This window comes from Patiria miniata, unplaced genomic scaffold (genome assembly GCF_015706575.1).
Source record: "Patiria miniata isolate m_02_andy unplaced genomic scaffold, ASM1570657v1 HiC_scaffold_16, whole genome shotgun sequence".
In the NCBI taxonomy this organism is placed as follows: Eukaryota; Metazoa; Echinodermata; class Asteroidea; order Valvatida; family Asterinidae; genus Patiria; species Patiria miniata.
In genome coordinates, this window is record NW_024037054.1 from 14,818,751 (window position 1) to 14,842,540 (window position 23,790).

At 40.9% G+C, this 23,790-nt stretch overlaps 3 protein-coding genes across 9 annotated transcripts; 2 read left to right on the forward strand and 1 right to left on the reverse strand.

Moving 5' to 3' along the window:
• The first annotated feature begins 301 nt into the window (after positions 1 to 301).
• LOC119723083 lies at positions 302 to 10,958 on the forward strand. Of its 5 annotated transcripts, none has more exons than XM_038193589.1 (6): positions 308 to 424; positions 6,312 to 6,453; positions 7,080 to 7,564; positions 8,446 to 8,665; positions 9,614 to 9,823; positions 10,505 to 10,958. In XM_038193589.1, exons 3-6 carry the CDS (start codon positions 7,151 to 7,153, stop codon positions 10,777 to 10,779), a joined length of 1,119 nt encoding a protein of 372 aa, XP_038049517.1. In that variant the 5' UTR covers positions 308 to 424; positions 6,312 to 6,453; positions 7,080 to 7,150; the 3' UTR covers positions 10,780 to 10,958. The 5 variants fall into 5 exon arrangements, with proteins under 5 accessions (XP_038049513.1, XP_038049517.1, XP_038049515.1 ...); XM_038193588.1 differs by lacking the exon at positions 308 to 424 and adding an exon at positions 5,947 to 6,039; XM_038193585.1 differs by lacking the exon at positions 6,312 to 6,453 and having other exon boundaries at positions 302 to 424.
• Positions 10,959 to 13,612: 2,654 nt separating this feature from the next.
• On the reverse strand, positions 13,613 to 18,423 carry LOC119723084 (cytochrome c-type heme lyase-like). 3 transcript variants are annotated; one of them, XM_038193593.1, is made up of 5 exons: positions 18,335 to 18,423; positions 16,348 to 16,711; positions 15,293 to 15,564; positions 14,772 to 14,855; positions 13,613 to 14,352 (listed from the first exon to the last, which is right to left on the reverse strand). In XM_038193593.1, exons 2-5 carry the CDS (start codon positions 16,690 to 16,692, stop codon positions 14,130 to 14,132), a joined length of 924 nt encoding a protein of 307 aa, XP_038049521.1. In that variant the 5' UTR covers positions 16,693 to 16,711; positions 18,335 to 18,423; the 3' UTR covers positions 13,613 to 14,129. The 3 variants fall into 3 exon arrangements, with proteins under 3 accessions (XP_038049521.1, XP_038049520.1, XP_038049519.1); XM_038193592.1 differs by lacking the exon at positions 18,335 to 18,423 and adding an exon at positions 17,981 to 18,120; XM_038193591.1 differs by lacking the exon at positions 18,335 to 18,423 and adding an exon at positions 17,973 to 18,120.
• On the forward strand, positions 18,329 to 23,439 carry LOC119723085 (small integral membrane protein 15-like). The gene is made up of 2 exons (XM_038193594.1): positions 18,329 to 18,458; positions 22,913 to 23,439. The coding sequence occupies exon 2, from the start codon at positions 22,929 to 22,931 to the stop codon at positions 23,226 to 23,228; it is 300 nt and encodes a 99-aa protein (XP_038049522.1). The 5' UTR covers positions 18,329 to 18,458; positions 22,913 to 22,928; the 3' UTR covers positions 23,229 to 23,439.
• Positions 23,440 to 23,790: the final 351 nt, after the last annotated feature.

Consider the following 23,790-nt stretch of genomic DNA (forward strand, 5'->3'; position numbering starts at 1 on the left):
TGGTTCTACTTCTAAATAGATCGATCTATCACTGGGAAACGGAATTTGTCGTGGCCGGATCAACGTACGTTTTGCCCGAAATTTACCTATGTTAATAATTTCATAAACATCTTTATGCGACTATAAATCTGCATGTAATTTTAAGTGTTTATAGCGTATTTCGAGTTATGTGAATTTGGCAGTTTTTTTGATAAATCTGACAGATTTTTGATGTGTATTTAGCAGAATTTGGCTCTCTGACTTTACGGTCACCCTGGTCCGCACCGCGCCGCGTAGTGCAGTGAACGTGTGCGTGCGTACTCTACTAGTCGAGAGAATCAGAAGGGGCTCGACCTGAGCTGAGGAAAGTTCGTTTTCAGCCGACAGTCAAGCATGGATGTCAAGTTTGATGGCAAAAGAGCGTTGGTTACAGGAGCAGGAAAAGGTGTGATTATCGTTCAAACAAATGATTCTTAGGCATGTCAATTTAGTTGTCATTTAGGCCTATCTATTAAATGCTCATCAGGATTTCCAATGGCAATAGGCCTGTGAGTGTGTAGCCTAGCCTGGTGGACTTCCTTTCCTCCCTAGTTAGTATTGCAGTGAAGACTTTGTCCAACCTGGGCTATGTGTAGCCCTGTTGTGCCCATTCTTGAAATCACGCAATCTTAAGAATGTGCGCGCATTCTTAAGAATGAGCGCCCATTCTTAAGAACGAGCACGCGTTCTTAAGAATGAGCGCTCATTCTTAAGATTGGGTGGGAATATCACGTGCACAATTTATGAATTTTGCCCAATCTTAACAAACATTGCACGACATAATTATGTTGAATGAAATGTATAGCGGTTAAAAGGGAAACAATTTATATTTAGAGGAAAGAAAATGTTCTATGCTTCTGAACTCGTATAACTACGATAATTTGAATCAAATTAAACTGTTATTATTGCTTTTTTCTGCCCACTATGGGAAGTTTTGTAATAACGGAGGACTGGGAACTAGTCTGGGAAGTGCTTTGTTTAGGCTAGACAAGTTACAAGTCCTTGTATGTATCATATGCATGCCACGAAAAAAAAAATGATGTCCAGAAGCTGCCAAAATTGCTCTTTTGACTAGACAGAATCCAGCTCTGCGACGTAATGGTGGGGTGTGAACAATAAATTGTGGCAATTTAAATGGGAATAGCATTAGCACTATGGGATGTCGCAGTATTCATTCTCATTCTTCACATTCTTCATTTCTTACGTCCCCCCCCCCCCCCCCCCCCCCGCTTTTATTATCCCAAAAAATCAGAATTCTTTCCACTAGTATTATCATGATTATTATGTCTCTTATTTTTTCCCGGTCCCCCCCCCCCCCCCCATATCAATACGCCTATAGATACTTATCATAATCCACTCTACTTTTTCAGCGCCTTGCGTTGCAACAGTATAATTATTGAGAATCAGTGAACGAGAATGCAGCTAGACTTGCCAAGCGCAGCCGGTGCTCGGCATCGACAAGACCGTTATCTTGTCGCGCATTCTTAAGAATGTGCGCTCAATCTGGAAGAGTTATTTTTTGCGAAGATGGGCGAGGATCCAGTTGCACATTCTTAAGAATGTGCATGCATGCACATTCTTAAGAATGTGTGATTTTCAAGAATGGGCACAACAGCCCCATAAATGTGGCCTATTTACTGGGCTGCCTCCGTAAACGTTACATAGGCCACACATCACATGTACAAAGACGTGTCGCACTTTGCCAAATTTTGATTTTCACATTTAGGCTAGTTTGTAGGGTTTTTTTGCTTTAGAAGCATACTAACCCTCTTTATAGGGTCGCACTTAGTCCGAGTAACTTGGACCCAACTTATCGCCTTTTTAACATTGGGACATGGTCTGGCGATAGTAGGGTCCAAGCTAATACCGCGAGCTGGACAACACCATCCCAAAAACCAACATTTTCCAACAAAAAAAACATCAGATTTCACCTTCAAAACAGCCTCCAAATTACTAGATATGCCACCTGAGGTACAAGTAGACATCGATGATTAAGATGGTTGTACTGAAGTTTACTTACGATCCGGAAAAAAAAGTGAAATTTTCCGTTCATTTCGGAGAGCTTCCCTCGCGATCTTGAACACGTTAAATCTCCTATCATGTTTAATGTTTGAACAACGCGATTTCTTCTTCATGCCCAGCGTACATTCGATGGTCCCCGTACCGAGTGCGATTCCTTTACCGAGCGCGCGCGATGCATCGATTATGATAATGAGTCACGTTTGTAAACACATACATGTGCATTTCGAACTGTAAAAGGAACCGGGAACCAGCTGAACTGGTATCCGCCATAAAAAGCTGCGCTAGTTCCCGACTCTCTATTTAATATCGTTCGAAATGCACATGTGTTTACAAACGTGATCCAGTCTACTCATTATCATAATCGATGCATCGCATATAAACCATGTACAAAACCCATCTCAAACGCCACACGTCGATTTAGCCTGTACATGCATATAAACCATGTGCAAAACCATCTCAAACGGCACAGGTTGATTTTGCCTGTACATGCATTAAAACATGTACAAAAACCATCTCAAACGGCACAGGTCGATTTTGCCTGTACATGCATTAAAAAATGTACAAAAACCATCTCAAACGCCACAGGTCGATGAGCCTGAACATGCCTAAACCATGTACAAAACCCATCTCAAACGCCACAGGTCGATTTAGCCTGTGCATGTAAAACATGTACAAAAACCATCTCAAACGCTGCAGGTCGATTTAGCCCGTATGTATGCATACGTGTAAACCATGTACAAAACCATCTCAGACGCCACAGGTCGATTTTGCCTGTACATGCATTAAACCATGTACAAAAAACCATCTCAAACGCCACAGGTCGATGAGCCTGAACGGTGGCTATGCCACTCAAAATCTCAGTGGGGGGGGGGGGGGGGGGGGGGGGCGACGGCCCCCCCATGAAACCTTGTCCCCCCAGTCGCCCCCCCCCCCCCCAACTGAGATTTTGAGTTTCTAAAAAAATTATCATTGATCTACATGACTCCATGGGCGTCAATCACTTTTTTGAAGGGTGGGGTACAAAATATCAAATGTCCCCCCCCCCCCCCCCCCCCCCGGATTTTTGAACTCGTGTCTCATTTACAGGGCCCTATTATGTACTACAATGTATCTTTTGCTTAGAAAATATTGGTTAAAGTGGTCAGAAATTGCCTCAGATAGCACCACAGAGCATTTAGAATCCAAAATTTTTCTGGGCCCTTAAGCGGGCCCCGAACCCCACGCCTAAAACTCAGAATTCTGGTAGCTGATTCAATGACTCCAACCTCGAAAACAATGTTAAAAAAATTTTCTTATGCCTTTAGCTGAGAAAAATTATGTTTCAATTATTATCTTTTGTGCTAAGATAATTATTGGTTAAAGTGGTAAGAAATTGCCTCAGATCACACCACAGAGCATCGAGAATCCAATTTTTTCGGGGCCCTAAAGCGGGTCCCGAACCCCACGCCTATAGCTCAGAATACCGATAGCTGATTCAATGACTCCACCCTCGAAAACGATGTTCAAATAATTATCTTTTGCTAGGAAAATATTAGTTAAAGCATGGAGGGAAATGGTAAGAAATTGCTTCAGATCACACCACAGAACATCTAGAATCAATTTTTTGTTCGGGGCCCTTAAGCAGGCCCCGAACCCCACGCCGTAAAGGCTTCAAGCGCATCAGTCCTGATCAAGGTATGTCTGCCCCCCCCCCCCCCACACTTTTGAGGAGCGATTGACGCCCCTGCATGAAGCCCCCCCCCCCCCATGAAATGTTCCAGCCCCCCCAGCGCCACTGAAAAATTCCTGGCTATGCCACTGAGCCTGAACATGCCTAAACCATGTACAAAAAACATCGCAAACGCCACAGGTCGATTTAGCCTGTATGTGCATATAAACTATGTACAAAACCATCTCAAACGCCACAGGTCAATTTTGCCTGTACATCATGTACCTGCATTAAAACATGTACAAAAACAATCTCAAACGCCACAGGTCGATGAGCCTGAACATGCCTAAACCATGTTCAAAAAACCATCTCAAACGCCACAGGTCGATTTAGCCTGTACAAGCATCCATGTTCAAAACCATCTCAAACGCCACAGGTCGATTTTGCCTATACATGCATATAAACCATGTACAAAACCATCTCAAACGCCACAGGTCAATTTTGCCTGTACATGCATTAAAACATGTACAAAAAAACCATCTCAAACGCCACAGGTCGATGAGCCTGAACACGCCTAAACCATGTACAAAAACCATCTCAAATGCCACAGGTCGATTTTGCCTGTACAAGCATCCATGTTCAAAACCATCTCAAACGCCACAGGTCGATGAGCCTGAACACGCCTAAACCATGTACAAAAACCATCTCAAATGCCACAGGTCGATTTTGCCTGTACAAGCATCCATGTTCAAAACCATCTCAAACGCCACAGGTCAATTTTGCCTGTACATCATGTACCTGCATTAAAACATGTACAAAAACCATCTCAAACGCCACAGGTCGATGAGCCTGAACATGCCTAAACCATGTTCAAAAAACCATCTCAAACGCCACAGGTCGATTTAGCCTGTACAAGCATCCATGTTCAAAACCATCTCAAACGCCACAGGTCGATTCGCCTATACATGCATATATAAAACCATGTACAAAAACCATCTCAAACGCCACAGGCCGATCGATTTTGCATAAACATGCATTCATAAATACCTCAGACAGTTTAGCTATTCCTATTGGTCGAGAGCCCGTCACGTGGCCGGTCTTAAACAAATGATAAAGACATGGCTAGCTGGTCTTAAACACTTTTCCAGTGTCACAATAAAATGTGGACTCCTAAAAATCAAGTGCCTCTTACCGTTTCATTGGTTGAACGTTCACAATCCTCACGTAGGCATGCGCAACACTACAAGCGAGTCAGAATTTTATAGTTCTAAATTCAAAACGCAACGCCCCAGGTGCGTTCTGCGTGACATCGCGCAGAACATGTTACGCGCGCGTCAATCTCCATAAAAGGGTTGTTTACATCTTACTCACCAGCTGAACACTCCATTATTTTGCTAGAGGGATGTTTCAAAAAGCATGAAGTGAACTTGTTGAACAAAATCGGGATTTTTGAACGAATTATTTGATATTTTTTTACGGATAAGGTATTTATGAATGGGAATAAATATGTGCTCGGTCGGTATTTATCACTCTGTTTAATACCGCTTAGAGTCTGGGTGCTGATAATTACCCTCGCCTCCGGCTCGGGTAATTATCAGCACCCAGACTCTAAGTGGTATTAAACGAGTGATAAAAACCTCCGGAGCACACATTTATTCCCTTATTAAAAACATGTACAAAAAACATCTCAAACTTGAACGCCACAGGTCGATGAGCCTGAACATGCATATAAACCATGTACAAAAACCATCTCAAACGCCACAGGTCGATTTATAAACCATGTACAAAAACCATCTCAAGGCGCCACAGGTCGATGCACTCATGCAGATTTATTCCGTGGCCAGTGCCAAAAACAGGTCGACTTATTTGTTATAACTCCACAGAAATACATGAAAAAGATTCAGGAACAATAAACCACTGAAGAAGGACCGGGTCCGAACGCTTGAGAATTATTTTGGTAAGCACTACTTTGCCGGAAATTTTCTACATCTCCATATAACTTGCATGAAATATTGATAATAATTTATGCACTTAATTCAGACGTAACTAATAATACAAATTAAAGCACGATAAATTTGGCAAAAAGGACACGTAAAACATTCCACAATTAAAATCAGCCTGTACATAATAAAGAAAAACACACAACAAACTTTTTTATAACGAAACACTTCCAGGCTAAATTATCAACGCTAAGCCAGTGAATGACTTGATCAAGTCTAAACCAGCCTCGCACGGCGCCCTCGTGTGGTACGAAACCCATTTTCTTTCGGATCTTTCTGCTGATGCAGCGTTCGACCTGTGGCGTTTGAGAAATAATATCGACCTTTCCTGCTACATGTAGTTTCTGCTAGGTAGGTCGTATCTGCTACTGCCCTGCAATTGCTAAGCCTAGTTCAAGCAGTTTAATTTTGAATTGAGTACAACAACTAAAGTATATACTTGCATTCCTTTCTCCATGCATGGTTGCACAAAGTGGAATATGGGAATAAGTGGAAACCTTGGAAGGAATGCAGTGTCCAGTCGCCACCACTTTCTTTGCCTATGTACAAAGTCTATGGAGAGTCAAGTGCACTTTTAAGACCAAGTATTTTCTAACAAATTTGCAAATGTTTCTCAATCTCAGTCCCAGATTCGTGTCTCTTCAAGTTACGTTTCTGCAATGACCGACCTTCATTGAGATAATTATGATGGAGACAGTGGTGTCGAGATGCAACACTCTTTCTGAAACCTGTTCCTACTCCAGTCCTAGAACTATCATGACTCACGTGAGCGGAGTATCATAGTTCTAGGAGTAACCCGTTCCATGACATGAAGGGATCATTTACGTTCAGCTTGAGTAACTCCAGCTCTAATGCCCAATGCGATAGGCATTAGAGCTGGAGTTACTCAAGCTAGAGTTACTCCAGCTCACTGCTCATCAGAAATTCGACATGGAGCTGGAGCTAAAACTACGATATATAGAAACTTCCAAAAGGCCCTAAAAAAATGGAACTCTCTGTATCTGTATCACAATCCCAACACCGATTCCATGAAACATAATGTCATTAATGAGGTATGTTTGATGGAATCTGGATTGTAAATCCAATAAAAAAATATATCTACAAAATGGTCCAGGTCTATATGTTGAATTCCTGATGAGCAATGGAACTGGAGTTACTGAAGCTATACCGTTCATAAATCACATTTTATTTTCAGTGGCAATCCCTGTGCTGCAGTGCAGTCCAGTCATCTACATAACTTTGCATTGTTGATCATGTTGATGATGAGGAAGTGGCATTAAGGTGGGAGTGGGGCCGGTGGTGGTTGGAAACTTTGTTAACCCCCAAAAAATCAACTCCTTTCTTATCAAATTAAAAACTTCATCTTCGTCTTTCTTCCTTTTGATTCCCAGACTACATTTCAAGTGATTGGCAAAGTTTGGAATGAACAATTAACATGCACTTGTTGATGTGACAAATTTGAATGAACTCGGAACCAGACATCGGCAAGATGTGGCAGTTTATCAAGGCATTGCCCCGTGAACCAGTTATCCGAGGCAGTTCCCTGCAACCCGTCCTCATCTGCCTGGCACTGCTCGGGCATGCCTTCGTGACCCCTGCTGTCGGGCAGTCTAACCGCGTCGTCAAGAAGACGATCACCATTGACCCCACTTCGGGGACAGAAGGGTTCACGGAAGAGGAGAAATACAAGGACATCTTTGAGCTGACGGAAGAGAATTTTGAGGAGTGGGTTGTGGAAGCCGAGGATCCATGGATTGTCCTGTTCACGGATGGCATGCTGAAGAAAGAGTGGAAGACATTGGCCGTATCACTGCGGGGCATCGTTTGGTTCGGGATGGTGCACAGACTACAGCAGGAAGATCTGTTAGATGAAATTGTAAGAGAGGTGTTAATACCCCAGCTATAGTTGGGACGATCCAAACTACAGTTTGGATCGTCCCAACTATAATTAGGAATTCCCAATTTAGGTTTTTCCCTTCACCAACGTTTAAACAAGTATACTCAGTGTGTTACCTCCCGAGTTAAATTTGGAAAAAATCTCTCGGGTGGGACGAACCCACGACCTCCTGCTTTCTAGTGCAGATGTCTTACCACTCGACCACCGAGCTAACGGGATCGGTTGGCTGGTTCGAATCTGATGTACATAGCGGCGGGTACCGCATAAACTATTATAAGATGGAATTTTGCGTCAGGGTAGTGTAAATCAAATTAGGTTTTTGCCCTTCACCGACGTTTAAACACTCTATACTCAGTGTGTTACCTCCCGAGTTAAAGTTGGAAAAAATCTCTCGGGTGGGACGAACCCACGACCTCCTGCTTTCTAGTGCAGATGTCTTACCACTCGACCACCGAGCCAACGGGATCGGTTGGCTGTGTAGCCCGAACACGTACGTGTCCACCCAGAGTTTCACACACAGCTCTTTGGACCACACCATTTGCGATAAAGGGCCCAAGGAGTGGGCTTTCTTAAGAACCATTTACCAGCATTTCCACCGTTTCAAAATTACAAATAATACTCTTTATGAAGTCCAAAACATTTTCTTCTTTGAAAACAAGTTATTCAACGTCACAATATAATTTTCGTAAAGAATTTAATCGAGAAACGATGTAAAACTCCCCCAAAAAGGTGGAAGTTGGTATGATAGTGTACTTTTTACATCAAATTAATCCATTTGATTCAGCCATCAGAGAGTACAGCCTGAGCCTGAAAAGTGACACAACTAGAAAATGTCCAATGTTATTTTTTTTCATTCACAGGACTTTAATGTCCGCAAAAACCCACCAGCTAGGGTCTACCCTTACGGGGGTGGCAAGACGGCCAAATGGACCGATGTCCAGACACCTAGGGAGGCCAAAGAGATTGCAGTCAATAGCTTGCCAGAGGTCACCACCGAGTTGGACCCCCAGCTTCTTAACAATTTTCTCTATGATTCCTACATGATGCACCCGTCAGCATTCCCAGCAATCTTCATAACAGGTGCATTTTAAAGTTTAAAGACAATTTGGAAATTGTGGAGACTCAAAACCACCAGTAGGGCCTAGTGTTCATGAGAAACTGTGTTTGAAAATGGTGACGAACTCCGTTCACGAGTAGTAAATGACGCATTGCGACCACTTTTGAAAGGCTAATAGGGCGGGACACATGCCATTTGCATACTTGTTTACACTTGTCTGTATGGCGTCTAGTACACATGAAACAATTTAAAAGAACACAACCATTGTCTAACAAAGAGACAAAACAGGATTTCATTAGCTTTTAAACTTCGTGTTTATTTGAAACATTTAAATTAAATTAAAAAGGCAATTAAATTCCAGGGTGTCTTAGTCCTCAACATGGCCACCATCTCGTTCATTGCACAGCTGGGCTTGGCACATCGTTCCTGCGACAGCACGGCGAATCACCTCCCTGTCTTGTCTGAGAATGTCAATTTCCCGAGTTATCCTTTCCTGGAGGTCATCCAGATTTGCCGACTGAAACTCTTGCAAGCAAGATCCACAAATCTGAACTGATTGTGCATTCCATGACCAAAACCAAGACAATGTTCTTTTAAATTGTCTCCTTCTTATCCAGCCCTGACCAGTTGGCGCAATTCAGATTTCACCCAAACCCTTTAATCGTCTCCTGTGCAGTCATGCATTAAAATTAATCCAGTGAAATGTCACCAAAAGAAGCAGGAAAAGTTACTCTAAAAGTACATATGAAAATATCTTATCTATATTGCTACAGAATAAAACTGTGGCCAATTTTAAAAGTGTATAATTTTTTGACTCGCACTGTATATGGTATTTTTTCATGAGGCCAATTGGAGGATTTTGCAGGATTGAGGTTACATCCTAGCAAAAAGGCCTAGGGAGTTAGGGTCAAGGCTCATTTTGTGGGATACATGCAAAGCTGATAACAACTTTGATTTTTCTTGGTTTACAGATAAAGAAACGCCTCCAGTTTTTAAGTCCATCGCCCTCCACTACAAGAGATACTTCAACTTTGGTGTGATACGTAACCCAGATCCTTCGTACCTGGAGACCCTGAAGTACGACCTCGGTATCCCAGGATTCCTAGTTCTGGTATCTGATGAATATGTAGATTCGTACGGGTCGGAAGATCAAGATACTGAGTATACCTTCCAGAGCATAGGTATTACAATACGTCTGCCTTTTGATTCATTTGGTTGTCCTTGGCCCAATTAAGTTGCCTCGTTTAACTTGGCCCCATAGAGCTATATTACATTACTAGAGTGCTAACTCCTCATTCTTGCGCGCTAACTCCTCATTATTGCACGCTGAGATGCTTTGAAGCTGTCCTGGGGGCAGACATTTTGAATTCATGTGCGTTTTTGTAGAAAACAATGAAATTATATGGATTGAATTTTGAGAGTGTACTCTAAATGCAATGCACAAGTAGAGCGTACGCAAACAACTTAAGCGTGTCATGACAGTTTTTAATTAAAAAAAACACGTCACGGCTAATCATCTGCAGCGGATACGCACAGGCGTTGCGCTGTTTTGCGTAGAGCAAAATGAAACGCTCATTTGCTGATCGTGTGTTTTGGTTTTTGGCGTATCGGCTTCGGTAACGCACCTGTATAGAATACAAACGCAGATATGCAAATAGCCGTACAAAAAACGTACAAAATTTTGAGTTTTTCCATACATGTAGGTTTGTGCACAAACATGGATGCGCCCAGCAGGCGTCACTTTGTTCATGAGTCAGCGCTCTAGTAATTTTATATAGCTCTATGCTTGGCCCTTGTTCTCAAACTTGAAGATGTACAAAATTAACCAAACTGTTTTTGTTAATTGTTTTCACTTTCATCAGGATACACAGTTCAGAGGCAAGGAGAACTCAACTACCCCAATCTGGTCAAGTTCCTGTATGGCGTCAACCTGCACTATCGGCGCACCTTGCCGGGAACCAACATGGCCGACGAGGAAGATGTGCTCAGGATGGAAGAGGTCATGGATGTCGAGGGACAAAGGTTCGACGTCCGGTACATGGAAGACCTGCGCAACATCCAAGGCCTGGAGCCTGATACTCTCGCGAAGGGCATTAGGGTGAGAGGGGATGCAAGAAAAAGCAGGAACGAGTTGTAAATTCTTTTCCCTACAAAATTGAAATGGGTTTATCACAAGTCTTTTACAAGTAAGGATGCGTTCCACTCAGGCAAGCGTTGCCAATGTTTTTGGTGTTTTTGCGCATAGCCAATGGGAAATTATTAACAATGTTTGCGATGTTCATAAGTGGAACACCCCTCCCCCCACCACCCCCCTTGGGGAATTCACCAGGAATTCCTAATTCTGCTGGGAGCCAATGCGAGGGACGCGACGGATAGGGCCAAGTGGAGAGGAGCCATAGGGAGAAAGCAGGCCAACCCAGAACGGACTGGATAACGGCCTCAAAACCGACGATGATGAATTCCTTAGACAATTGAGGGGAAAAATGTTGCAACCTGATGCCACTTCCGCGATTGTGTGCAAAGTGTATGGAGAGTCGAGGTAAATTTTCTAAGTATTTCCTAACAAAACTGGAAAAAAAATTTCAGTCCCAGATTCATGTCTTATCATTATTTTTGCAATGAATGAGGTTGCAACATTTTTTCCCAATTGAGAATTCCCTCCATGCTGAAACAGTGGTGCATCACTCTGTCAGGTTCCCGTAAGCATGGAAAATTACTGGAATTTCACGCCATTATGGAAAGTCATGGAAACCCACACGTGGTGATGTGTTACATTTGGCTATGGCAGTCTTCCAGTTTACATTCCAGTTTACTATATATTCAATAGGCTTCTTACTTGACTTTTTGACTTGTGATGACAATGTTGACAATCACTGTGTCCATTAGAGGAGTCTGTATGTCATACAGAACCCTCTAATGGACACAGTAATTGTAGCAAGATATATGTAGCAAGATATGTGTTGGAAATTGTGTTGGTAATTGTGTTACTGGAATCTCAGGAATTCGGGGGGGGGGGGGGGATACCCCTGAGCCACAAATTGTGCAGAGTATAGCATGACAGAGTCTGTATGGAAAAAGATGCTTTTCATATCAATTTTTTTTGCCAAACTGATTAAAATAATCATCTTAAGAGGAGCTTCAATACTGAAAACATTTTTTTTTCAATGGAAATTCCTAATAAATTAATGGTTATTGAATTGTATAGAGATGCTTAAATGGTAAATCCACTTTGCCGAAGATTTTATGCAAATCAGTTGCCGTCCCGTCTTTCCAATGAGTCGTGTATTAAAATAGTGTTTTATACATTTTGCACTGAAATTTGTATATTTTAGGTTTAAAAAAAATTTCAATGTAGAGAAGTAGTCAAGTCCATCACAAGTCAAATCTCATATGAGGCCATAGGTAACAGGATGAACGATAGTCATTTTCACATTATTGTCTTGCCTACCCATTTTTAAATCAACACGGGTTGGATAATGTGAAAGGCCCGAGGGGTCGTTGAAAAATTATACAAATATTGAGTGGCTCATTCTGGTATGGGAGTAATTTTATTGCAGGGTAAAATCTGGACTTTTTCATTCACGAGGCGAAGCTGAGTGAACTGGAAAAGTCCAGATTTTACCGAGCGATAATATTCCTCCCATTTCACAATTTAAAGCCACTCAATGATTGTTTTATATAACTGACATATAAATCCTTGTAACCTCTATTTCAATACAAAATTGGTGGGAAAATGTGTTTCTCTCTTCCAAACCACCCCTTAACGAAATGTTTGAACCCACTCTGTAGCTACTGGCTCTTGGGAACAATACGCGTACATTACACGTACGTATGTAATGCTCAAACCAGCATGGATTCGCACACAAATACCGCGCCATGGAACAAGGATGATCCTAACTGTTGAATAGTAAATCCCATTCCCCATGGGCGAATGGGACTTTTTGAGCCGCGGCATGAATGGGAGCAATAACGAATGTCACATGGTGTGAGTTCCACCAATCAAATGACATGGATCTGTATGTCAGTTATATAATTCTTTTTAATTTCTTGTCAGTCAAGACTGGACAAGTTGTGACGTGAGGATATGACTACCACATATACATATGAGGACATATAAGCACATATAAGCAAGATATTTTCTAACAAATTGTCCAAGGAAGGGGAAAGGCTATGCTACTTTTTGTATAAAACCAAAACTATATTTTTTAAGATTCAATATGAGGAAAGTGAGGAAAAAACCTGTTTTGTATGTTTACTGTAGAGTCTAGTAATAATTAGTTGCACAAAGTGTTTACAAACTGTTAGATATGAGAAGTATATTTCAACTAAATTTTTTATCTGTGCACATTTGTGATGAATCGTTTGCATTGAGTGAAATTGGAGAAAGAATTTCGACACTAACACAGAAATGAAATGAGCTGGAAATGGTTAGTTCTATTTTAAAATACTGAAACTTTTTATTGAAATCATCATACAAATTGTAATGCAAACCTGTTTAACCCTAACTCCCTAGCTAGGCCACTTTTTGCTAGGATGTAGCCTCAATCCTGCAAAATCCTCCAATTGGCCCCATAGAGAAATAGCATATTGCCTCAATCCTGCAAATTCCTCCATTATTTCTTGAATAAGTTCCATGGAGGGTTGACCACTGCCTGAATCCTGCAAAATCCTGCGGCAGTGACTGTCCATATGTTGAGGCTTGGCCAGTGACATCCTGGAGCAGTGCGGAGGATTTCAAGCATAATCCAGGCCTGTATTTATGCATATATTTGAGCAAAAACAACACAAGGTCCAGCCCAAGACCTTGACAAATTGCATCCTACAAAATCAGTTACGCACTTTTGCCATGTACATGTAACCTCAATCCTCCAAATTCCTCCACTTTGGCAAAGAGGATTTTGAAGGATTCAGGGTGGTTAGGGTTAATTAGACACCATTTTTATAGTAAGTGGAAGTGAAACATACAGTAATACTGGTAGTAACTAGGGATGATATTGTCAATTTAAAACAAAGTCTGGAAATGGCATAATAAACTAAAAGTAATATTTTAGTGTTAAAAAAACCAAAATCAAACAATTTGAAAACAAAAAATGGAAAATTGAATTTCCTATTTACACTCATTGATGAAAGATAATAATTGGAGATTTCTAATGATAATAACAAAGACACTTTCTGATAAACATGGAAATGAAAATCATGGAAATCATCAACCTGTAAAACGAATAAATATGAGACAGCTAAAAAAAAACAGGTTCATATTGTAAGGGAAATTGCGAATGCCTCAATAAAACTTCTTTGTCCTACATGTATTCTCATTCTTAAACATAGAGCGAGGGGTGCATTAACTTGTTAACATTAAATAAAAAACATGTGAAACCGAACATACTTATAAAGTCTGATTGGACAAGCAACCTCCATTTCAAATCCCCAATTCGAAACTTGCAAATAACTTAAATCATTCCAAACTTAATGACAGCAGTGTATTAACTAAACTCCATCATCTTTTGCATCGTACATCCACCTCCAGTAAGCCACCTTCATGCGGTCCCAAACGGCACCGGGCGAGTCTAGTGCCGGCCTCACGTCTAACAGGGCAAACTTGTAGGTGTCTGTGTCCACCACGCCGCTGTCGTAGTAGTCAATGATGTAGCGGACCTTCTTGCCGCACCGATCAACGATCCAGTCATGGCGGTCAAATGGGCGTTCGTAACTATACATCAATGAAAAAAAAATTAAAATAGTACCAATGCGTATAATTTATTAAGTTCACATATCCACCAGGATTGATCTTTGGGACCAAAAACCATTCAAAGACCATCTCAGCTCCCCGGTAAGTATACTGCTATGCCGCCATTTTGTTGCAGAGCACCTAAAATCATCAATCGTCCTCTGTCCTCGCATGTACCCATCTACTCTTGGGTTTGAGGAAGCAATTGGCGACAAGTGTCTTGCCCAAGAACACAAGCAGGCCTAAGACTGGAAATTATAACCAGCAGAATTGCCTACACATATTGAGTTCCTGCTCGAGGCCACTGCACTCTACATCAAGAGAAAACAGGTTTGATTTTTATTTACAGCTCTAAACTTGAGAGCAGAGTTCCTTTTTTTGTTAATTGCAGTTTGACTTACCCGAGCCACATTCTGTACTTGGCTCTTGGTGAAAGGGCAGTGTACTTTCCTCCAAAGCTTTGTAACTTGGGGTCGCCGCACTCCCTACAAAAATAGAGAAAAGAAGATCAACAAGAAATAAATGTTATGTTGTAGGTTTAAAAAAAGTACATATTATGGTGTTCTCTGAAAGAAAACTATTTAACCTTAACCATTCGAACAGATGGCTAGTGTGAAGAGAAATTCTTTGAGGGTCACAAAAAGCTGCCTCTTGATCACAAAAGACGATTTTGTCAACGGCACTATTTCCAAAAATCAGTCAGATCACTGAAAATCACCTACATTTCTTGATTTCTTCTCAATGACAGCAAGCCAGATAGACAAATTTCATGGGGTGTTAAGAACCAGTACGATCTCTAATCCAAGCTTTTTTGATAATAATACAGTGGGTTACTTCTGGGATAAATGCAAATGATCCTATATCCCTTTAAACTTGGCTTGGAAATGATTCTTGTCAGCCTGGCCAAAGACCCCTCACTCACTTGGCGTGCAGCGCTTCCCACTTGAGCACCTCCTGCCAGGCTTGCTCGTTGTTGGCGTTGTGGATCTTGATGATGTTGTGCATGTCGCCCTGCGAAATGTCGTCCGGCTGCCAGCGCCAGCCTTTCCGCAGCATGGCGTTCCAGAACATCTGCTCCGAGGGGTAGACCCAGTGCTCCCCGTCCTTGTTGCCCTTAGGGATGTTGGAGACTTGTCGGTCGGTGGAGAGGGAGAAGGGCTGGTCGGGGGCGGGTCTTTGGTTTGGGGGCGGCATCTGTATTAAGAAGAAAAGGTTTGTATACATTCAGCAAGTTCGGGCGAGGACCGTTAGACGACGAGTGGTTGATTTGTGACGTAACTTAGACCAAAGCACTATAGAAATGTGCAAATGTCTCTAGTCAAGTGATGGTCAAAATGTCATCACAAAACTTCTTGGTCCTGGTTCCCTGCTGTGCATTATGATGTGTGCGGCTATTAGTAACCAGCTATTGGTAAGGCCCAAAAAAATTGTTCTGCTTCCAGTTACCCTACCTACCCTATTTTGACAGCCCCTACCCTAATTTTCTTTTAGGAAAAATAAGGAAAACCCCCAAAACCATCAATTACATGTGTACTACCTTTTACCCTTGACTACATGCAGACACCTCCATATCGTACACAGAAAAAAATTGCCCCCCCCCCCCCATTTTTTTCCAATGCCATTCAATTCTGGTCAAAAGTGCATGCATGTGGGCCCACTTCAGACCAATACTGAATGACAGGCAACAGCTGTACCGAATACCGATGCACTTTGCAAAAATTTGATAAAATTAAAGTGATAAAATAATTTTGATCTTGATTTGATTTTCTGCTCCCTTAGCAACGGGGGTGTCCATGCACAGGGTATATGTACATAGAGAGTGTGGCTGAATATACGGAGGAAGTCCAGTATTTAAGCCACATTTATGAGGCTACCCTTTGATGCAAAAATATAGGAATATCAAGTACAATGAACACCACGTTAATTAACGACTATTCAATACCTCCCGTCTACACTGGTGGGTATCTGTGCACTCACCATGTTCAGTGGGTCGATGTCATCAGTTCTGCTGTCGGTCATCAGTGCAGGGGATGAAGCGCCTGTCATTGGACACTCGCTGACCGCTGCCCCCGTGGTCATCACTTCAGCCCCTTCCTTCTTGTGCATTGGACATCCGCTGGGTATCTGTCCAGTCTTAGCCATTTTCCGAATGTCTAACTGCTCGTCTTTTCGACTAGAGTGCATGGGGCATTCTTTCGGGGGCGATGTACTCGAGGTTACTCTGGTAGTTGCGGGGTTATCTTCTGTCGATGTGGGTGATGGTATGATGGTTGTGGCAAGGGTGGTGGATGCCTGAACTGTTGTGGAACTAGCGCCGCCCATTTTGTTACGTCACTGATTTCTACAATGCAATAAACAACAGATTAGATGTGATCACAACAAAGCTCTTGATTTTCTCAAGTTATTCCAAGTTCTTAGTGGTACAGCTCAACTGGATCAATTGGCTTAAATAGACCTGTTTTGATGGGTTAATCACGCCAAGAAAAGAATTGGGTTCCGTTTACATGCCATTTCAAAACTAGGTTAAGTAGGTTGGGAATTGTTTTAATTTGCATATTTGTTTATTTAGTGCTGATTGCCTACATGTATTTATTCACATATCGGTATTTTCAGATTACTTTCATTTGCACCAAGACATCTTCCCACTCCCTTCAAAAGGCAAAAATACATAAAACATACAATTTTGTTTTTATTCCTCCATGTTATGGATATTAAGCTGACAATACTTGATCAAAATGGAGAAATGCACAACGTTACTCATGACGCAAAAATGGCAAACGTGATCCGTAACATGCAGTATCAGGGTACGTGAGGGGGGGGGGGGGAGGCAAGAGTCGACAGAAATTGAAAAATTATTGAAATAATGAGTAACCCTTCAAAAAATCTAAAAATTTATTTTAAACATTACTTAAACACAAAAGTAAATTATAAAAGATTTAAAAGCAATGATGAAAAAATAATAGAGAGTTTAATGCAACTACATTGTAGAACAAGAACATTTATTGTGACAGTACACAATAGTTAACTAATGTTTTTTACTTAGTTTTGGACCCCTACTTGTAAAAGTATAAACATTGGTTAATTAAAGTAAAAACATTAGTTAATTAAAGTAAAAACATTGGTTAATTAAAGTAAAAACATTAGTTAATTAAAATGTAGTGAAATAAATATTCCTACAGAAAGTAGGCTGGTATTATTAGTAAAATGATGTTTGACATTTTATTTAGTTAATAGAATAGTTTATCATGTATTCACTGAATCCTGACAGCAGCACAAATTAAATTCATAATCATATGGAGGAAAATCCAAGACAGTTACACTAAATCAGCCTGATGTAATTTACATGACTTAGAAATACAATTGACGAAATGTGCATAATTATCCGTTCCTTGCTCTATATGATTTATATTGATGAAGTGAACAGCTGAAAATGAAGTGGAGAAAGTTACATCATGCATCATCGACGGATTGGAGGTGGTTACTTAACTTAAAATAAAAACTAGTTTTAATTATTCAACCACACGTATGCAAGGGACATTGCGCCGTCATCTCTGACTCTGTATTGTCGGCTAACAAAGGAAAGAAAGGTTTTTTTCCCTTACCAGTGGTCCAGTCTTCAAGATTAATCAAACTTCAACTTTCACTTTATTAAGACAAGTTCCGTTCTTCGGCCCTGTACGATCGACGATCGAACACGCACACGAGCGACCCCGAGCGAGAGATCCTCCTTACATTGCCTTATTACGCAAAACTTACTACATCATTTTTTTTTAATTTGATGAAAGTATAGAACCCCAGTCAACAAAAAAGAAATTTATTTTACAATTAAAATATTTTAATTAAATTAAATCTAATCAAAGAAGTAAAAGTTGATACAATTTTTTTTTAATATTTAAATAAAAAGAAATATAAACGATATATTTAAGGTTTATAAAGAAGTTATAAATACATGCTTTAAAATTACCCAGGAATCCGTTCACAATATGGCAGCGCCCATGGAATTGCGACCTTGAATTTCTTTGTGCCGAAAAAAAACAGTGTCTTGCAGAAAACGGAGCATTGAATTCGGATAGAAACGCCAATCTACTGTAAGGTAAAAGTGTGTTTCCTGTTGCATTTCATGAATGAGAAATGAAGTCAGTATTTGTTAGGGCCAAGCATTTTCCGAGTATTTTCAAAAGCCAATACTGCAAATGTGCAATCAGGATGTGCAAGAATGAGCGCGCATTCTTAAGAATGAGCACGCAATCTGAAGAATGAGCTCTCATTCTTAAGACTGCGTGAGAATATCACGTGCGCAATTTATGAATTTTTGCGCAATCTTAACGAACATTACACAGTATAATTAAATATGTTAAATGAAATGTAGGCCTATAGCAGTTAATAAAGGGGAAATAATTCATATAACGAGGAAAGAAAATGATCTACGCTTCTGTACTCGTAATCGTATAACTACGATTATTTGAATAAATTTAACCTGTTATTAATTTTTTTTTTTCTGCCCACTGTGGGAAGTTTTGTACGGAGGACGTGGAACTAGTCTGGGAAGTGCTTTGTTTAGGCTAGACAAGTTACAAGTCCCTTAAGGCTGTATTTATGAAATGCATGTCACGAACAAAACGATGTCCAGAAGCTGCCAAAATTGCTCTTTTGACAAGATAGAATCCAGCTCTGCGGCTTAATGGTGGGGGTGTGAACAATTAATTGGTGTAAATTTAAGTGGCAAATAGCATTAGCGCTAATGGGACGTCACAGTATTCATTCTCATCATTCTTCACATTCTTCATTCTTATGTTCCCCCCTCTTTTGTTATCCCAAAAATCAGAATTCTTTCCACTGCACTATTATAATATTAATAATATTATGTCTCTTATTTTTTCCCGGTCCCCCGAATATGTGTAAATACTTTCATATCCACTCTACTTTTCATCGTTAAATCTTTTCCTAGGTACCTTGCAACCTCGTCCCCAGTGCTTACTTTATTTCCAACCTCGTTGCCAATAGTAAGCCCTGGATAGGAAACTTTCTTCCTGTATCCTGATTCGATACCGCACTTTGCTGGTAATGGATTTATATCGTGTAGTTGGTGTTGTTATTTCCAACGTGCATTTACACATGTACACTGTACGTGTTTTCACGTTAATTGTAATTTTAACGTCCAAGTCTCAAAAATACTCCTTTCTTTTCCAGTTTGCTCATATTAATATGAAATGTGATACTGCATATTGGCGGGCCAGATTGTAACATGTTGAAAAAAAAAACATTTTTTCGTAACTCACGGCGCCCCAAATTGATGCTGTTTTTACCCCAGACACCGCATACAAAAACAAACGGTAATGTAACGCACAGGCAGGCACCAGACTATTCCTTATTTGCATATGTGTTCAAAAATCTTGCACATGGAAATGATCCAATACCAGGATGAGAGAGCAGGTAGTGGTGGGCGCGTACTGCTCGACACCCGTCCCTGGGGACGAGGTTGGTGACCTTGCGTTGCAACAGTATTATTAAGAATCAGTGAACAAGGATGCAGCTAGACTTGCCAAGTGCAGCCGGTGCTCGGCATCGACAAGACCGTTATCTTGTCGCGCATTCTTAAGAATGTGTGCTCAATCTGGAAGATTTTTTTTTGCGAAGATTGCGCAAGGATCCAGTTGCGCAATCATAAGAATATGCATGCGCATTCTTATGATTGCGCAAATCACAAGAAAGCGCACAACAGGACCCCTGTTTTGTTTTGATCAGATTAGAGTTAAACATGTTTTTTTATTGCTCATAAATCACCTTTACAATCAAAAACAGACTTTTCTCAATCCTAATCCTTTTCTCAATCAAGCTCTAATGCGATAGGCATTAGAGCTGGAGTTACTCAAGCTAGGAATAGCTTATTTTTTTTAAAGAACCCTGAAACAAACCCTTGCACAACAATGGAACAGCAAGGCAATGCTCTAACGATATCCATGCGATTTTAAATGTTCATTGTGAATTTGTGCAATGCTGGGTGATTTGGCAGATTTTGAAGTGGATTTAGCAGAATTTTAACATGGTATTACGGTCACCCTGCCACGTAAGACGGGTACCCACTGGTGGGACTCCCACCGTTTTGCGCATGCAGAACTCAGGGTACCAGAGTACCATGCGTGTCTTTTATTTTCTGATCATTTTGAATACGTTCGTTGTGCCGTATTTTTCATCAAATTCCTTGGCAATGACAGATCCAACACTCATGTAAATTCACAGAAAGCCTAACAAGTAAGTGATTAACCTATAGGGCAAAATTATACATGGTTAACGTCGCGGATCAAAATATAAAATTCATTGAATGTTTCAAAATTACACCGGAACGTTGCGTTGTTTACAACGCCACGTTCACAGGTCTACCATTGCGCATGTTCATTGCAGTGCTGGTACAAAAACGAAAACAACCGGGGACCGGTTTATGGTCAAATATACACTGCCTCTACACTATAACATTTTTGGTTTCATTACATTTTTTGGTTTTTGCCATAACAATCTGTATCCAGAGGAAAGTTTGGGACAATAATTTTTTTTTGAAAATTTCTTTTGAAATTATCGGGATACTAGATATTAAGGAATACAGCTTATCCAAAGTAATTCTTAAATGCACTTGTACACAAAGTAATTCTCAAATGCACTTGTACACAAAGTATCCTAGTTTGTATTGGACTTGAATTTGTTATTACCTCCGCCAAAGAGGTTTAAAGGGACACTAGGTCCTGGAGCAGCCCAATTGGGCTACAAACCGCGCTTTGAACGAGATGATGATAATCGGAAATAACTTTTAAAAGTAGGATATAAACATCCACACAACTATCCTTTCAAAACTGGGCGTTTTTGTTTTATTCCTGTATTACATGTATGCGTGCGAGAACGAATTTCGGGGTCCACTTTTGCGACCCCATAAATTCAAGCTGTTTGGATGCTAGTTGTGATTTCATTCGTACGCGTAAAGTGTTCGCCTTTTGCGGACGTTGAAGAAACCACAATTTTTTGCATTGGTGATTGGTCACCGCGCGCTGTTCCCGAGACACACAACGTGTATAGCGTACATGAGAACGACACGAAAAACGTATTCGTACTCCGTCATATCCGATGTAAACAAGCGGGTTTTTTTCGTCTTTTCTCGGGAACGGTAAGACATTAGGTTGGTTTCCTTTCAACCAGATGTTTGAAATAGGCTAAGTAAACAATCCAAAACATAACATTTTCGGGGATTTCAGGACCTACATGTAGTGCCCCTTTAATGTTTCATCGGCATTGGTTGGTTGGTTGGTTTGTTTGTCTGTTATAACAGGATAACTCAAAAAGTTACGGACGGATTTTCATTACATTTTTGTAAGGGGTGGTGCTCGGTTCATGTAACAAATCGATTAGATGTTGGAAGTGAACTTGGTCTGGGTCAGGATGCGGGAATTTTTTTAAAGGATTCTTCACCATGTTGTATGTGCCAATATGCTACATATGTGTAGAGACGTGTGGGTAATGCAGCAGGGCAATTCCATGGTTACTCACGTTACATATTTGATGTACTTTTGAGTTTCCTTGGGCTGTAATTACCTTACTGAAAAGGTTTAATAACTGTTATCCCCATGGTAGATAGAGTAGACCTACATGTAGACCTACCTAAGCACCAAAGATGTCATCCAGAAAAATGTGTTATGTATGATAAACAAGACGCACAAAATCGGTTACTCACAATACATTTTCGTAACGTGAGTAACATTTTTCTGGATGTCATCTTTGGTGCTTAGGTAGGTCTAGGTCTACTCTATCTACCATGGGGATAACAGTTATTAAACCTTTTCAGTAAGGTAATTGCAGCCCAAGGAAAACAAAAATGTAACGTGAGTAACCGTGGAATTGCCCAGCATGCAGTCTATGAGCGCATAGCGCACACACCATTGAAACCAACAGGTCAATGGACTCGACCAATTGATGCTATGGGGGAGTGGGGAACGTGCAATTAAATGTGGAAGTCCAGTGGAAATGCGAGTATTTCTATTGGGTGTACTGACAACATGGACAATATGGCGGGGATTTGTGTAGCCTTGGCGGAGATTATGCTCTCTGAGTGCTTTCTAATTTCTTTAGCCCTAACTCCCTACATGTAGGCCTTTTTGCCCCTCAACCCTGCAAATTTCTCCATTATTTCTTGAATATGGTCCGTGGAGAGGTGACCACTGCCTGAATCCTGCAAAATCCTCCGGCTATGACTGTCAATAGGTTGAGGCAGAGGCAGTGACATCCTGGAGCAGTGTGGAGGATTTCAAGTATAATCAAGGATTCAATTTATGCTAGGCTGAGCATAAACAACACATGGTCCGGCCAAAGACCTTGACACAGTGCGTCCTCCGAAATCAGCAACACACTTTCACCATGTAACCTCAATCCTGCAAATTCCTCCTATTTGCAAAAGGATTTTGGAGGATTTGGGATGGTTAGGGTTAGTGACTCCTTGAGATATGGGAAGCAAATCAATTTTAATCTTTTGCTTCCCCTGTTACTTACCATGTTAACCCAGGGAGCAGGCAGCAATCATGGCAGACGGTGCTGACGATCCAACCGAGCCGAAAAACCTCGACGACTTCCCCGGCGAAGATGACGGCACGTGGAGATACTGGTTTGAGAAGAACATCATCCTGTGGGTGGCCAAGGACCCCTACGGCTTCCTGTACACGGTGTTTCTCTTCCTGACACCACTGTTCATCATCAGCGCCATCTTGTCCTACATCCTGATGAAGGACATTGACAAGAAAGAGAAAGAGAAGAAGAGGAAAGCGAAGCGGGAGGCCAACATCGCTCGCGCTCGAGGTCGGTCCTCCAAGAAAACCGATTGATTGCTGATTTTTATTTGGTTTTAACCCTGGCAAAGCAGAGTGCTGCTTTATATTGTGTTGATAATGATATCCTTTCTGTTGTTTTTATGTTGATTCACTGCGTAGAGACGGTTGTGTAGTAAACACGGTAAACTGCTGTCAATTCGCCGTCACACTCTTAAGGCTACATGTAAGTGTTTAAAAAAAAGCTTTATGAATTAGAAATAGAGGCCCCCCAAAAAAGGTTTTCAGCATATGTACTTAAGGCCGAGTAAAAAAAAAAGAGTTTCTCGTCGGGGCTTTTAAAAAAAAATGAGGCGGCCCCCTTTCTTTCCCAAGATGTCAGATGGATTCTTCCATTTCCTTGACTCTTTTGCTGATACAAAGTGGTTTCCAAATAGATACAATTGTGTTGGAAACAAATAAAAAGACAACATATTGACACCATTTGCAAATAAATTGCAAACATATGTGATGCAATCAAGCTACATTTTGTAAATGAGTCGTTTGTCAACCCCACTGGTCAACACAAATTTATTACAGATTTGAAAAGAGCACAATCTCAGCATTACTGATGTAAAAA

What these genes read in the sequence shown, in the direction of transcription:
- LOC119723083 (XM_038193585.1), top strand. Translation starts at nt 7,151, where the DNA reads ATGAACTCGGAACCAGACATCGGCAAGATGTGGCAGTTTATCAAGGCA. An exon ending in AAGATCTGTTAGATGAAATT is followed by an intron (nt 7,565 to 8,445) that starts GTAAGAGAGGTG and finishes TTTCATTCACAG; the next exon opens with GACTTTAATGTCCGCAAAAA. An exon ending in GTATACCTTCCAGAGCATAG is followed by an intron (nt 9,824 to 10,504) that starts GTATTACAATAC and finishes CACTTTCATCAG; the next exon opens with GATACACAGTTCAGAGGCAA.
- LOC119723085 (XM_038193594.1), top strand. Translation starts at nt 22,929, where the DNA reads ATGGCAGACGGTGCTGACGATCCAACCGAGCCGAAAAACCTCGACGAC.
- LOC119723084 (XM_038193593.1), bottom strand. Translation starts at nt 16,692, where the DNA reads ATGGGCGGCGCTAGTTCCACAACAGTTCAGGCATCCACCACCCTTGCC. An exon ending in ACATCGACCCACTGAACATG is followed by an intron (nt 15,565 to 16,347) that starts GTGAGTGCACAG and finishes TTCTTAATACAG; the next exon opens with ATGCCGCCCCCAAACCAAAG. An exon ending in TGGGAAGCGCTGCACGCCAA is followed by an intron (nt 14,856 to 15,292) that starts GTGAGTGAGGGG and finishes CTATTTTTGTAG; the next exon opens with GGAGTGCGGCGACCCCAAGT.